The 15,265-nt window shown below is 50.2% G+C and overlaps 1 protein-coding gene across 6 annotated transcripts in view; it reads left to right on the top strand.

Annotated features, from left to right (window-relative positions):
- The window catches only part of LOC125740564 (cadherin EGF LAG seven-pass G-type receptor 1-like), a 58,391-nt gene extending 44,569 nt beyond the window's left edge, over window positions 1–13,822 (top strand). The window contains exons 15-35 of one of the 6 annotated variants that reach the window (XM_049011847.1): window positions 1–75; window positions 351–452; window positions 1,119–1,213; window positions 1,318–1,527; window positions 2,108–2,291; window positions 2,476–2,619; window positions 3,002–3,215; window positions 3,717–3,884; window positions 3,983–4,109; window positions 4,204–4,404; window positions 5,924–6,098; window positions 6,287–6,399; window positions 7,362–7,441; window positions 7,588–7,714; window positions 8,033–8,158; window positions 9,324–9,460; window positions 9,919–10,025; window positions 10,126–10,287; window positions 10,685–10,927; window positions 11,006–11,270; window positions 12,161–13,822. The exon at window positions 1–75 is cut by the window's left edge and continues 109 nt beyond it. In XM_049011847.1, the coding sequence (XP_048867804.1) occupies window positions 1–75; window positions 351–452; window positions 1,119–1,213; window positions 1,318–1,527; window positions 2,108–2,291; window positions 2,476–2,619; window positions 3,002–3,215; window positions 3,717–3,884; window positions 3,983–4,109; window positions 4,204–4,404; window positions 5,924–6,098; window positions 6,287–6,399; window positions 7,362–7,441; window positions 7,588–7,714; window positions 8,033–8,158; window positions 9,324–9,460; window positions 9,919–10,025; window positions 10,126–10,287; window positions 10,685–10,927; window positions 11,006–11,270; window positions 12,161–12,185 (3,080 nt within the window). In that variant the 3' untranslated portion in view covers window positions 12,186–13,822. The remainder of the gene's footprint in view (window positions 76–350; window positions 453–1,118; window positions 1,214–1,317; window positions 1,528–2,107; window positions 2,292–2,475; window positions 2,620–3,001; window positions 3,216–3,716; window positions 3,885–3,982; window positions 4,110–4,203; window positions 4,405–5,923; window positions 6,099–6,286; window positions 6,400–7,361; window positions 7,442–7,587; window positions 7,715–8,032; window positions 8,159–9,323; window positions 9,461–9,918; window positions 10,026–10,125; window positions 10,288–10,684; window positions 10,928–11,005; window positions 11,271–12,160) is intronic. The other 5 variants (XM_049011855.1, XM_049011888.1, XM_049011898.1 and 2 more) reach the window with 5 other exon arrangements.
- Window positions 13,823–15,265: the final 1,443 nt, after the last annotated feature.

The following is a 15,265-nucleotide window of genomic DNA, read 5'->3' on the forward strand; positions in this document are numbered from 1 at the left end:
AGGCGGGGGTCATCGGCAGGCAGTGCAACCGCTGTGACAGCCCCTTCGCCGAGGTGACGGCCAACGGCTGTGAGGGTACGACCTCCTCCCACAGCGTCATTACAGAACATCCACAAGCCATTCCAAGATAGTTGAGCTGATTTCCTGAACGGGGGGCAGGCATGGATCCTGCCGTTTAAAGATGGCACAAGAACCTGTTCTATCTTCTCAATGGAATGTTATTTAAGATACTTTAATAACCGTGCGACGGTTTGTTGCTCGATTTTGGCGGTTGAACACACTGTCTCATTGTGGTCTCTTTGGGTGTACTGCTTCTGAATGCTGTCCTCCACCCTCTGTTTGATCTGCAGTTGTTTACGAGGGCTGCCCTAAGGCCTTTGATGCAGGAATATGGTGGCCCAGGACCAAGTTTGGGCGTCCCGCAGCTGTGAATTGCCCCAAGGGATCCATCGGTAAACACCTGCCGTGTTATTACCTTGGGAATGTTTCTACATTATTTCCACATGTGTTTGCTGTGAGCAGGAAATTCTCTCAAATGTCATTTCATTCTGTCGTCCGTAGACACGCAGATAATCTGAGCCATAAGATGGCTTCTGGCTACCAGGTTCTTCAGAGTCAGCCAAGCTCTGACGTTGCTGTATTTGGTCGAGCTTTCCCATCAATCGCTCCCATTGGCTGCGAATATGAATCCAAGCTAAGACAGATTGAGCCTTTTGTCCTGCTAGCTTCACAGAGCTTTCCAGAAAGTCCATGGATGTGGTCTTCTTGGTGCGTGCTGAATGTGCTCTCTGTGGTTTTTGAGCACTTGCAGCAGCTCAGATGGACAGATGAAGCCTGGATGCTGTGTAGATGCTGTGTAGATGCTGTGTAGATGCTGTTGGTGGCCCACGGGGGCAGCAGCTCACTTTTCTGCAGGACCTCAGCTCACACTGGCTTTATCAGTGAACCATTCATTTCACTGCACTTGCTGATGGGCACATTGAAGGGGTTTTGGACCAAAGCTTCTCCTGCTTGTGATTTTGTACCTTCTAAAAACCTTACCTTGCCCACGTCCCATTCACTGGGTGATGTTCCCAGCTGTGACACTGCATGTCTCATCGCTCCGTCTTGCCTCCCAGGGACAGCTATTCGGCACTGTGGTGACGAGACAGGCTGGCTTCCCCCAGAACTCTTCAACTGCACCACCATCACCTTCAGCCAGCTCAAGAAACTGGTATGTTTCCTTCGCGGGAATCCGGCGTGCTCCTCCGTGCCATTTCTACATATTCCACCTGCTCCACGTAACGCCCACCGGCGTCTCACATGACCTCCCTCCAGAACGAAGATCTTCATCGTAATGAGTCTCTGATGGACAGCAAGTGGTCCAGGAGCATTGCCCACATGCTGCAGAACGCCACCCTACACACGCGCAGCTTCCATGGCAATGACGTGAGGACGGCGTACCAGTTGATCCTGCGTGTGCTGCAGTTTGAGAGTCAGCTGGAGGGCTTTGATTTGGCTGCCACCCACGACGTGGAATTCAACCAGGTACTGTGCCCCCTGTACCCAGGATGCTCCCCTATAACTGTCCTCAGTGGGAACCCGGTCCAAAGTCAAATGACTCTAAATTACATCAGCAGTCATCTTGATAAATGAGGATGCATTTATCATAAAGGAAGATGTGATTAATAGAGGATGATGTGTCACTCATAAAGGAAGACACATCACTCATAGAGCAAGAGACATCATGCAGAAAAGAAGATGCCTCCAGCCAGTATGGCCGATTCGTCATTCTGGTTTTACTTCAATGGCGGTGGATTCCGTGCAGGTTTATACTGGCTTAGTGATGTGAATGGCCTGTTAAATGTGCCTATCAGTGTAGGTTTCCCTCTGGGAATCAGGCCTGACTGTTATATGAGAGTAATGCAGCATGTGAGCGTAACGTCACTCATGAACTGTCTGGTACCAGGGACAGTCTGACATGGGTTTAGAGACTCTAGGTCAGCAGTAGGCATTTGTGGAGTCCTCTGCAGCAGGTCTGAGGCAGGGAGCTGGTGATGGGCTGGCCTTGACATTTATACCCTCCTTCGGTCCCATCTGCTAACTGACCTCCTTGTGAACCTTCCAGAACATCATCAGAGCAGGCAGTGCCATCCTGGACTCTAAAAACAAGGAGCACTGGGATCAGATCCAGCGCTCTGAGGGCGGTACTGCTCACCTGCTCCGGTACTTCGAGGAGTACACAAACACCCTGGCTCAGAACATGAGGCGGACCTACTTGAAGCCCTTCACCATCATCACAGAGAACATGAGTATGAGTTTTGCAGATTTTACCTGGCCAAGTATGCGCCTTTGTTTAATCAGAAATGCAAATGATTTTTCTAATGAAGTCAGACCCTGCTGAAGGTGTCTCATCTAGGTTATGTTTCTGAAGGATCTGATCATTATGTATGTACAGATGCACAAATTTGTCCATGTCTTTCTTTTCGTGCTCAGTTGTTGCCGTCGAGTACCTGGACACTTCCAATCCAGACCATTCCAAGATCCCCCGCTTCCATGAAATCCAGGACACTTACCCCAAAGACCTGGAATCTTCCGTCCTATTTCCTGAAATTAACTTTAAGCCACCAGAGAGCAATGGTACGTCCGTCCAGTTCTGAGGACATGTTCTGTTAATATGGTGGTGTGTAGAATCCATCCGGCTTGCTTGTGGTTGTAGTACAGTTGGAGTCCAGGTTGGTCTCTGCTCACACATAACCACCCAATGCAAGTCTAGTGTTGGCACCATATATGGTTGCTCTCATTTAATGTATAAACATTCCACATACAAGCTGCTAGTTTCACCTCCACATATTATTGTTTTGATGGTAGGAGTTCACACACACAGGCCTTCATCTAGATAAGGCTGCCAGCCATGAGTTGATGTGTCTAAGGAAGACTCCCCACTCCCTGGTTTAATCCCAGTCTTTATTTATCACTGAAATAAACTCCTCCCCCAATAGTGTAAATAATTTGTCTACAGGTCACCCTAAGTTCCCTCTATGGCCTTCCACAGCGGAGTCCACAGAGAATCCTCCATCTCAAACGGACGCCATGGACGAGGATGGCCCGGCATTGACCAGGAGGAGGCGTCATGCGGAGAGCGGCAGACTGCCTCCAGTCGGCATGGTGATCGTGTACCGGTCCCTGGGTCAGCTCCTCCCCGAGCGGTACGACCCTGACAGACGGAGTCTCAGGTGCGGCTTGCTTCTGTGACCGGGATCTTTAGTGGGCCACGGGAAAACAAGACCCACGACAAGTGACAGGAGCAGACCTAACATGCCCTGTGTGTAACAGAACGCAGGCCCCGGGCTCAATCGTAAACAATGCAGCACAGTGTTGACCCAGTAGGCACAGAGCTGACTGCGGGAAAGACTGTATTTATACAAATGTAGAAATGTCTAAATATTTAACTGCACTAATGAAGGGTGGATTGAACAATGCACACAGATACTGCGGTCAACTGTGCAGCGCCTAAAATTAGCCTCTTCTCTTGCTGCTTGGCATTGCGCATTGTAGGCATGTATGAGTAGGTGTGTTAGTGGGCAGAACATAGCTCAGGATGGCTGGTGCAGTAATAATATCTCCGCTGGGCCTTGAGCGAAGCCCTCAACCCCACGTTAACTCTAACCCTGACTCTGCTCTTTGACCCCATCACCTTTAACACAAATGAACGGTCCTTTCCTTTTTGCGTTCAGGTTGCCAAACCGGCCTGTCATCAACACCCCCATCATGAGCACCACGCTGTACAGTGAGGGGGGGGGGCTATCCAGCCCCCTAGAGCAGCCCATCACCCTGGACTATACCCTGCTGGAGACCGAGGAGCGCACCAAGCCGCTCTGCGTCTTCTGGAACCACTCCATCTCGTAGGCACCACCCTTCTGCCCAAGCCCCCCCACCCCCATGCATTACATGGATATGCTTGCTGGAGTTCACCCCCATGCTGTCTTGTCCTTCCTTTCAGGGTTGGAGGGACAGGTGGCTGGTCCTCAAGGGGGTGTGAGCTGGTCTACAGGAACACCAGCCACATCCGCTGCCAGTGTAATCACATGACCAGCTTCGCCGTGCTCATGGACATCTCCAAGCGAGAGGTACACCTTCCTCTGTGTAGATCCTCTTCTTCCTGCATGGACCTTCTTCCCCTTCAGGAGACCTGGTTAATCCCCCCCCGCCTCTCCTATACAGCATGGGGACGTCCTCCCCCTCAAGATCGTCACCTACACCACAGTGTCTGTCTCGCTGGTAGCCCTGCTCCTCACCTTCATCCTGCTCGCCGCCATCCGCAAGCTACGCTCCAACCTGCACAGTATCCACAAGAACCTGGTGGTCGCCCTCTTCTTCTCTGAGCTCGTCTTCCTCATCGGCATCAACCAGACTGAAAACCCGGTGAGGCACCATCCCTGACCACATACACATCTGTGCAAGAGCACTTTGCTGGTGTTCTTCACCTCCTGGTCTGGGGTTGCCCAGCCTGTGGCCTCCAAAAGGCGGTGGTAAACTGAAACATCTGCCCTCCAGTACCAGGGGGGTTAAATTAAGACACTTTCTCTCCATAGTATGGTGAAGCTCCTTCAGTGCAGTCACTCGTGATCTTTCAATCTGCAAAAATATTTGGTGCCTTAATGAGACGTTTTAGGTAAGCCCAAAACCTTGATTAGATGATTCCACATTGGTTACTCCTGTCCTGGAAAAAATAGAGGGATTAACTGGTGATACATCTTCTGTGTCCTTCTGTAATGGGATTATGGAATGATCAGTAATACTAGGAGAACATGGCACTTGTTAGGAGCAAACTGATTGGACCACATTCCTGGTCCTGTTGAGGACACACACAGATACAGCGGCTGCCTGTAGCTGGGTGGATCTGAGGCCAGCTCGGCAATTAAAGTTGAGATTTATGGGTGAAGAGCAAGTTGTAGTTCTGTCGACTGTGTTGAAAGCGACAGCCTTGGGCAGAACCAGGTACAGAGCTGGCATTGTTTACCCAGAGAGCTCTCACATGTTAGGGATGAAAGAATATTAGTTCTCTGTAAAACTGTCTGGCAGGAAGTACCTCTGTGTACCGATTCTTACATATCCGCGTCTGGCCTTCAGTGCTATTTATTAAAATATGTATTCTTAGCATCAAGTATAACAGTGTATTAACTATGTAAGATGCATGTACTCACATCAAAAAAAATATTTGTAATTCTATACACATTGGGAGGCTCCTTTTTCCCCATCGTGCAGGATTATTAGTGATTTACTGCCAGCTCTGTAATTAGAGTTTCACACAGGTTAGGGCAGCTCTGTCCTTGGAAAAGTGCCAGCGTGAGATTATGGTCTGTTTGCTGCTTTCGATCAGTGCTCAAGGAATGCTGAAGGTGTGGCTTCCTGCTCTGCTGGGGGGTGGTGGGGGGTGGGGATGAGGACAGTCCCTGGGCCCCCCGCACCTCTTCAGAAAGGTGTTTGGGGGGGGGGGGGTTTGTCATGTTAGGGGGTCCTCACTTAGGGTCTGGGGTGGAGGTCCAAGTTGAATGTCTGGGGGAGTCCTCGCTGGGTGTCTCAGAGAGTCTAAGCTGAGGGCTTGGGAGGGTCCAAACTGAAGGTCTTGGGGGGGGTCCTCGCCATATCTGTTGTGGAGTTCCTGAGGAGATGAGTAATGTGGTCGCCAATTATGCCCCCCCACACACACCTTCATGCTGTGTGACAATGATCCCATTCAGATCTCCTCCAGCTCCATGCGTGGGGAACCCACCTCTAAATGGGTCGGACCATCATGTAACTGGCCTCTCACACAAGGCAATAGATGTCAGTCCCTCTCACTGGAGTTTCTCCTCAGAGGACCAGGAATCTGTCTACCCACGTTCTTCTGATTTGGGAAGAGGGTCGTGCTCATGCTGATTTCCCATCTACTCTCTTGCAGTTCATGTGCACTGTCATCGCCATCCTTCTGCACTACTTCTACATGTGTGCCTTCGCCTGGATGTTTGTCGAGGGCCTGCACATCTACCGTGTGCTAATTGAAGTGCGCAACATCGACCACGGTCATATGCGGTTCTACTACGCCATCGGCTGGGGCATCCCCGCCATCATCACTGGTAACAGCCAACTCTCGCTCACCCACCCGCTCTCTCGCTATTGGCTGCTCGTATAGGATGTCCTCTCTCACCATGGAAGCACAGTGGGGAGGAATGCTAGGTTGCCAGGAGGATTTGCTTTCACTGCTGTTGGTGCAGTTTCTTATTTGTTGTGAAGCCCCTGATGTGTTTCTGGGGTCTTCCTGCAGGTTTGGCCGTGGGCCTTGACCCACAAGGCTATGGGAATCCCGACTTCTGTTGGCTGTCTGTCCATGATACCCTCATCTGGAGCTTCGCCGGACCCATCTCCATCGTGGTTCTGGTAAGCCCACGATGGCATCTCTTCCTCTGTGGGCATTTTCCGTTAATCAGCTCTATGAGTTTTATGTCTGAAGTAATCGTACGTAAAAAATGAATTGCAAACCTGAAATCCATAACTTGACCTGTAGCCAAACATTTTGCAAGTACACTTATATTGTGACATTAATGGATTCACACATTCAGTTCCCACTGCACGTCTTGCACTCTGGGTTTCTCATTTTACGAGAGTAGTTTAGACAATTTGTGGACACTAATGTACAATTGATTTGTAGGTGTATGTAGACTGTGCTTGCTAATCACCACCTTATATTATTGTGAAGGTAATCCAGAATTGTTGGCATATCTCTGAAGCCAATTTCTTTATTCAGGAATCCAATCATTCATCCATTGCATTTTTATTGTAACTTCATTAGATTCATTTAAAAGCTTTTTATTTCATATTTGGAAGGCTTGCTGGTCATATATTGTACTTGTATTGTATTTGTAGCTTCTCATTAAGGTAACTTCTGCTTTCAGCCCTGCCCCGTCAGCTCACTGGCTTACGCTCATCAGAACTTGATGACAATGAGATAATTTGTCAAAAGCCATTGGCTACTGGCAACGTAACTTTCCCCACATATCTAGTGGTTTGTAATAGTCGTACAAATGTTGTAAATGCATGAAATGTGATTCGTAATCGCAGCCTGAGGATCGTAAACTGGTAAACTACAGTTCGTAAGTGTAAAATGAGGAATTGTCCTCATGAAACGTAGGTGGCAGGCAGAGATCATCATGGCATTAATGATCAATTTCTTTAGATGATAATTTATCTCCACAGAGCTCTGTCTGAGACTCGATGTCTATCCATCCAGAATCAAATTTCCATATTCCCGGATCTGCGGTTTGGCCGAGACCCTGTCACCACACGTGTGCTGGTTTCACTGCTGTCTGTTATCATGAGCCAGTTCCTCACCACCTCCACAGGTCAACATCGTGGTGTTTGTTTTGGCTGCGAAGGCCTCTTGCGGACGGAGACAGAGGATGTTTGAGAAATCGGGCATCATGTGAGTGCTGAGAACCACTGAAGAATTCCCATGAAACAGGACATTCACCCCTGCAGGATGTGTGTGAGATACGCGCCTCGTTGGAGGCGGTATCTGCCCCAGGCCCACTCACTCACTCGCCTCCGTTTCCCCCATCCCTGTTCCAGATCTGCGCTGCGCAGTGCCTTCCTGCTTCTGCTGCTCATCAGTGCCACCTGGCTGCTGGGCTTGATGGCGGTCAACAGCGATGTGATGACCTTCCACTACCTCTTTGCTATCTTCAGCTGTCTGCAGGTGGGGGGTTCCTCCCCAGAGCACTGTGTCTTTTACACCTGGGTTTCGGGCTGCTCTTCGTTACTCTTCAGCCAACAATACACTTGACCATGTACTTGACCATGTACAATACACTTGACCAATACACTCAACATTTAATTTAATTCGGGGGCTGAATGTTGAAGATGATGCCGTGATCATTTCTGCAGGGGTGTAGTGTAGAGGCTCATGCTCGTGGGGTGGGGGTAGAGGGGCATAGGAATGTTTTACTCCTGATAAGAGAATGTGCTGGTAAGGCCAAATATGGCTGGTGTCTCACATGGATTTTCTCCTTTTTAGGGCATATTCATCTTCTTCTTCCACTGTGTTTTTAATAAAGACGTCCGAAAGAATCTCAAGAATACCTTCAAGGGCAAGAAGGCCCTGCAGGAGGAGTCAGGCATCACCCGTGCCACCCTACTGACTGTAAGCGCAAACGCGGTGTCTGCCCATCACAGGATCCCCACTCTGCCCCCCAAATGGTGGTGCTCATCAATTCTTTATGGTGTTGGAGTTCATTGTCCAATGGGATATCATGGGAGGATGAGCAGATGGGTAGGATGTGTGGGAGGAGGCAGAGTATGTGGAGAGGAGGAGGAGCAGGTGTGCAGAAGTGTAGGAGGAGGCAGAGTATGTGGAGAGGAGGAGAAGCAGGTGTGTAAGAGTGTGGGAGGAGGCAGAGTATGTGGAGAGGAGGAGGAGCAGGCATGTAGGAGTGTGGGAGGAGACAGAGTATGTGGAGAGGAGGAGGAGCAGGCATGTAGGAGTGTGGGAGGAGACAGAGTATGTGGAGAGGAGAAGGAGCAGGTGTATAGGAGTGTGGGAGGAGGCAGAGTGTGTGGAGAGGAGGAGGAGCAGGCATGTAGGAGCGTGGGAGGAGGCAGATTGTGTGGAGAGGAGGAGGAGCAGGCTTGTAGGAGTGTGGGAGGAGGCAGAGTGTATGGAGAGGAGGAGGAGCAGGCGTGTAGGAGCGTGGGAGGAGGCAGAGTGTGTGGAGAGGAGGAGGAGCAGACGTGTAGAAGTGTGGGGGGAGGCAGAGTGTGTGGAGAGGAGGAGGAGCAGATGTGTAGAAGTGGGGGGGGAGGCAGAGTGTGTGGAGAGGAGGAGGAGTAGGCATGTAGAAGTGTGGGGGGAGGCAGAGTGTGTGGAGAGGAGGAGGAGTAGGCATGTAGAAGTGTGGGGGGAGGCAGAGTGTGTGGAGAGGAGGAGGAGCAGATGTGTAGAAGTGGGGGGGGAGGCAGAGTGTGTGGAGAGGAGGAGGAGCAGACGTGTAGAAGTGTGGGGGGAGGCAGAGTGTGTGGAGAGGAGGAGGAGCAGACGTGTAGAAGTGTGGGGGGAGGCAGAGTGTGTGGAGAGGAGGAGGAGCAGATGTGTAGAAGTGTGGGGGGAGGCAGAGTGTGTGGAGAGGAGGAGGAGCAGATGTGTAGAAGTGGGGGGGGAGGCAGAGTGTGTGGAGAGGAGGAGGAGTAGGCATGTAGGGGTGTGGGGGGAGGCTGTTGTTCTCTGTTACTCTGCTTTGCTGTGTCTGATGTCAGTCAGATGCTGTCCGTTACACCTTATAGTGCTAATGCTGCCCCTCCCCCCCCCACAGCGCTCACTGAACTGCAACAACACGTACACAGAGGAGGGCGCCCTGTACCGCACGCCCATCGGGGAGTCCACCGCATCCCTCCAGCCCAGCGTCAGGTCAGCCAAGAGCCCGCATGGCTACCTTGCTTATGCGCTCAGGTAACAGGTGATGGGTGCATGGCACTCTTGCTTCTCCACCTTTTACTTCTCCACCCTCGCACTCCTGCAGCCTCCTGCTTCTCCACCATCCACTCTTCCACCCTCCCACTCCTACCTTCAGTCCTCCGCCTTTCGCTCCTTTGCCTCACGCTCCCCCACCTTCTGCCCTCACTCCATCATGCAGCTTCACACCTGCTTCTGCATGCATGCACACGGTAACGGTTTCATGCAACTCTCTGAGTAAGTGCTCACTTAACCTCATGGCCCAACACCCCCCTCCCCTCCTGACTCAGATGAATGTGGGCCTCCTGGGGTCTGTTCAGTGTTTTACCTCAAGGCGCTGAACCACATGAGCGATAATGTCACGGTGTGTGGTTGTGAGGCCGTGTGCGGTGGGGGTGTGGGCGGCCTCGGCCTGGCTGACGTACAGCACTCCCTCTCTCCCCCTTCCCCCCCAGCAGGGACGACTCGGGGCAAAAGGCCAGTGTTTCGTCTGGCACGGCCAAGGCAGCGCACCCCGATGGGGACTCCTCTGTCTTCCACCGGAAGGGCATCAAAGAGGAAGGTAGGTTCTCTGGGGGCTGTGTCACAGCGCCGTTGGGCTCCTCGCGTGCTGGTGCCTCCACCATGTGTCACATTCTGACCCTGTAACCCCACTCACCCAGACTCAGACTCAGACAGCGAGCTGTCTGCAGACGAGCACAGCAGCTCTTATGCCTCGTCGCACTCCTCTGACAGTGAAGAGGACCAGCCAGATTCCAAAAACAAGTGGAACCCCAGCACACCCAAGAACAATGAGCGGCAGCCACTTCACAGCACGCCCAAAGGTACCCGGCTCAGCCTCTGACCCCGCCCACTCACTCACTCACTCACTCACTCACTCACTCACTCACTCACTCACTCACTCACCACCTCATTCATCATTCACTCATGTATTCACTCACTTATACAAGGACTCACTGATTCATTAGCTCATTCACAAATTCATTCACTCATTCACGTACTCATTAATTCACTTACTCATTTACTCTCTCACTCATTCACTCACTCATTGGCTCACTCACTCATTCACTCACTCATTGGCTCACTCACTCACTCACTCACTCATTGGCTCACTCACTCACTTATTGGCTCACTCACTCACTCACTCACTCACTCATTCTTTCCATCATTCACAAATAACTCATTCATTCACTCGCTTTCTTACCTGCCCCCGTCATCAAGTGGATCCTGTAGCCAATCACGTCAAGCCGTACTGGCCGACAGAGGCGATGACGGCCAGTGACAGCGAAGAGCCGGGAGGGGTGGAGAACCTGCGAGTGGAGACCAAGGTGAACGTGGAGCTGCACCTGGAAAACAAGCTCAACCACATGAGAGAGCCCACACAGGAGAAGGAGACACCCTACAAGGAGGCCATAGCGCCCCCTAGCCAGCTGAACAGCAACCATCAGCCGGAGCAGAGGAGGGGTGAGGAGGATTAGGGTTATTGCCTGGGGCACCTGCTTTGGGTATTTGGTGTACTTACTGCGTTTCCTGCCTTTTCAGGGATTTTGAAGAACAAGATCAGCCACCCGCCTCCCTTAGCCGACAAGAACATGAAGAACCGCCTGCGAGAGAAGCTCTCTGACTATAATCCCCCCACCATTTCCAGTCGGCCGCCAGTGGACTTGCCTAAGGAGCACGGGAACAACCACAGCATGATCATCAAGCCCCCCCAGAGGTCCGCCGTTATCCTCAGGGAGCAGGCTAACGGCGTCGGCGTGAACCTGCAGGGCGGCACCGTCAACGGCGGCGACGGCACTGACTCCGAGTGAGTGGTCGCCTGGTCCGCAGGGACGGATGAAGGCCCGCCGAACCACGGCCGCCTATATCGCTGCTAATACAGATGCTCCTGTCTTCACGATGGTTCAGCTTTACACTGGTGTGATAGCGATGCACCTTCAGTTGTCCACTTTGAATTTTGATCTATTTCCGGGCTGGCGATATGCAGAACGATAGTTTCTACTGACGCCAGGTGATGGCAGCATCCACCCAGCCTCACTTCCAGGCTCTGTAGTGGTCGCCAGTGTAAACGTCTCATAGAGTGTTTAACAACGTAAGATACATAAGGTATTTAACCAAATTAATTTGTATTAATTTATGTGCATTTATTTACTTTTCAATTACTGGTATTCATATAATTGCAGTACTTATTTACTAATTCAGGGATAGTATTTATATACTGCACATTTATTCACATTTGTCTATTCATATTCGACTTCAAATATTTTCCATTTACGGTGGGTTCATCGGAACATGACTTTTTGAGGGCAGCTTGTGGCTCAGTGGGCTAAGCCTCTGTGCCTGTGATCTGAGGGTCGCCGGTTCGAGCCCGGTCTTGGCATGTCTGTGGCCTGCAAGGCCCTTAACCCCCAGCTCACTGGGCGCTGCCACAGATGGCTGCCCCTTGAAAGCCAACTTGCTCTCAGCTACAGAGAGCAAGTTGCAGGAGGTGTGAAGAGAATTTCTCCATGGGGATCAATGAAGTATCAATCATTATTAACTACACTGTAAGCGGAGGAACACCTGTATTTTGTCTGGTCTGGATCAGGGTTATGATAGCAGTTGGCTGACGATGTGAATGTATGTGTCTGTTCGCTCACATCATCCTCTCTCTCTCTCTCTCTCTCTCTCTCTCTCTCTCTCTCTCTCCGTATGCAGTGGCAGCAATGAGACTTCGATCTGACTCATGAGGACGCCAGTGGAGGTCCTTCACCTGTGAGGGGAGGGTGGCTGGTCTGAGCCCCCCCCCCCCCCCCCCCATCGCGACTTTGTGCAGGGACCGGTGTGCTACTCAGCTCCTGTGGAGAACAGTGTTACACAGCCAAAAAGGGAAAGACTACGAGCGACTGGCCGTCAGACAGGCCCATCCGCTCCGTGCCAAACCTCTGTGTGGGGAGAAGAGGGCCTTTCTCGCTACAGCCAGGAGCATGTGCCTTGTTACACTACACTGTCACTAGGGGGGGCTGCTTCCGACTGCTTCTCATCACCACTATCAAAAAGAGGGCGTTGTGTTCTTTCTGCCGCCAGAGAAGAGCACAGTCTCAACAGAATGGCCTTTGTGTGTAAAATTAATATGTAGATACTTTTTGAATGGTTTATTTTGTACTTTATTGGTTTTATAGCACAGATGGAGAGGAAAATGCTAATTTGTAAATTGTAATTAGTATTTTTTTACTGAGTATCAGCACGAGAGGATCTGCTCTCGACTTTACTGCTCTGTCATGTTTAGATTGTACATTTGTGTCTGTTGTTACTGTGACGTGCAGCTGGGTGAAGATCAAAGGCTGCTTGTTCTGGGAATGTGTGGGCAGTATAAACTATTAGAGAGTCAGGAGATATACTGAATATGGGTGTGGTCTTCACTAGTGCCTATTTTGTGATGTAAGTCCACTTACATCATATAAACTGGGAAATGCACTCAGTTCCGATAATGGAGGAGCTGGTCTTTAGTCTACTGTGGGCATGTGGAACAATACGGTTATTGATGTCTGGCTCCGTCAAAACCGTGGAACCTCAGATGTTCTGGAGAACCTCCGTTCTCTGAGAACTGGCCCTTTGTACAGGGCTGTGCTTCCCTCAAAGTCACACAGTCTCACATGTGGTGGGTGAACAACAGCACAGTCAGTTCAGGCCAGCATCCAGCTGGAGACACAATGTTCCTGCTGCTAAATCCAGGAATAATGAAAGTCTGGAAAGTGTCCCAGTATCCAGGAATGGGGTAACTGGAGAGAGCCACCAAGGCCCAGAATTCACATGCTTCCACGATACAAACAGGCTTGGAAATCTGAGAATCCACCTCCTGGGTGCATCGTTTAGACGTCATCGCTTCATGGAAATGGACATGTAATCCAAGCCACCTTCTACATCGGGCAAGGCCCACAATAGTGTCACATAAACCCATTTGTATCACTCACTGTTGTCGTAGTATTATGATCAAAAATGTTGCCATGGAGACGGCATGCTGGAAGGGGGGGTGTCCCTATTCTATTGCCACAGAGCAAAGCTGAAGGACTCTAACTCACATGCACAAGCTCGGCTATGAATGTAGTGTAACTACTTTAACCGGTAGCTCTTGCTCTGTGGAGTGTCCACATTGGCCACTTGCAGGGTTGGTGCCCCGCCCCCAACGCCCCCCTCATCCAATAAATCTTTTTTATGCCCAGAAGTGACCTGATCTCTCTGTTGTGTTTCTGAAAACTGATGATATTTTCATAGACACTGGAATCCTTTTGTAACATAACGTGTATTTATTTTTATTGCTTAAGGACACTGGAAAAGGAAGCATTCAGATGGGAAAAAAATAAAATGAAGTGAAATTTTTAGACGTCTCCTGTTATTCTTGAGGTTTTCGTGCTGAAGGTGATCATTGAGGTCTTGATGTCAGTGTTGTTGGATCTTAGATGTTCAAGCTGTTATGAACATAGGATCTGAACTTACCTGGTTCTTCAGCTGTGAATCACTCTGTAGGTGGATATGAATCCCAATGCTTCTCATCAGCGCACCCCTCACTGGCCCAGATTTCATGTTTCATCTTCGGGTGCGAGACACCAACCGCCTGCCCCTTACTCCAACCGCCTGCCCCTTACTCCAACCGCCCTCATTTTCCTTCCTAACAAGAAAAAGACCTCGCAGCTCTTCATCTGGCTCCCAGGGCAAACATCCTTTCCCTTCATTTTCTTTTTATTTATGGAGGCTGAGAATTTGTCCCCGAGTGAAATTAAGGAGCAAGACAGTTACTGAAATGCTTCAAAGTGCAAATGCAAAGCTGGTTCTTGATGCCTGCAGCTGTGAAGCATTCCAGTGGAGAAGTATCTGAGGTGCTTCAGGATGTGCCTTCAGAAATGGGAGCATTCCAGAGCCAGAGTGCTGGAGAGAACCACAGCCTCAAGGAAATCCAAGAGCAAGCCCCAACCTTCATATAAAGGAATGCGTGTGATGACCCTGGGCTCTGTCTATCTGGTCTGCCTGTTTTCTGCCTCTCATCACCGGACAGCTTTGAGCCTAGTGGGTGGGCATAGACAGCCCGGAACAGAGGAATGCAGGTTCTGCCCAGGCTAGACCTCCTCTGCGGGATGAATGAAATCACATGACCCCCTTTCTGTTTGCGGGGACTTATTATCAGAACCTTGAGCATATTGAGGGAATTTGTTTTAACAAGATGAACTCACTTCCGAAGAATGATGATTTAACGAAAAAATTTTCTTATATTTTTTTATATGCATCACTTAGTGACCCTGGGATTAGGAACAAAAACATTACAATTGACATAATTTCACTGGTTTGAATTTGCATATTATTTACCCATTCATCATTTAAGGTGAGTTTATCGCCAGTGATTACATCATCGTTGATGGTCAGGGTTAAGTTTATGAACGTAGCCCTGTCGCGAGCAGCGAACACCTGTAATTGGAGCCATCGTTTACATATCATGGCTGAACCAGTTTTATAACTACGTCTTCCTGGCCTGAAATATTTTTAAGTTGACGGACAAATCAAACTTCTCCTGACTGAGGAGCACCAGTAAACAGGAGGAGCTGAACTGAGAGCTTATAGATAGAGTTAATCGCCAGGCAGCACTGCTGGATCACCCCCCAGGACTGCATTTGAATGCTGCCCCCACTCTGCGTGTGAAAAATCCCCTCTGTATGCTGCAGGCTTCCTCCCACAATCATGCCTCTTGGAAAACCGGTGTCTCTAAACAGCCCCTAGTGTCTGAGTGTGTGTCCTGCAATGGAGTGACTTCGTGCCCAGCATGGTCACCTG

Source organism: Brienomyrus brachyistius, chromosome 1 (assembly GCF_023856365.1).
Source record: "Brienomyrus brachyistius isolate T26 chromosome 1, BBRACH_0.4, whole genome shotgun sequence".
NCBI lineage: Eukaryota > Metazoa > Chordata > Actinopteri > Osteoglossiformes > Mormyridae > Brienomyrus > Brienomyrus brachyistius.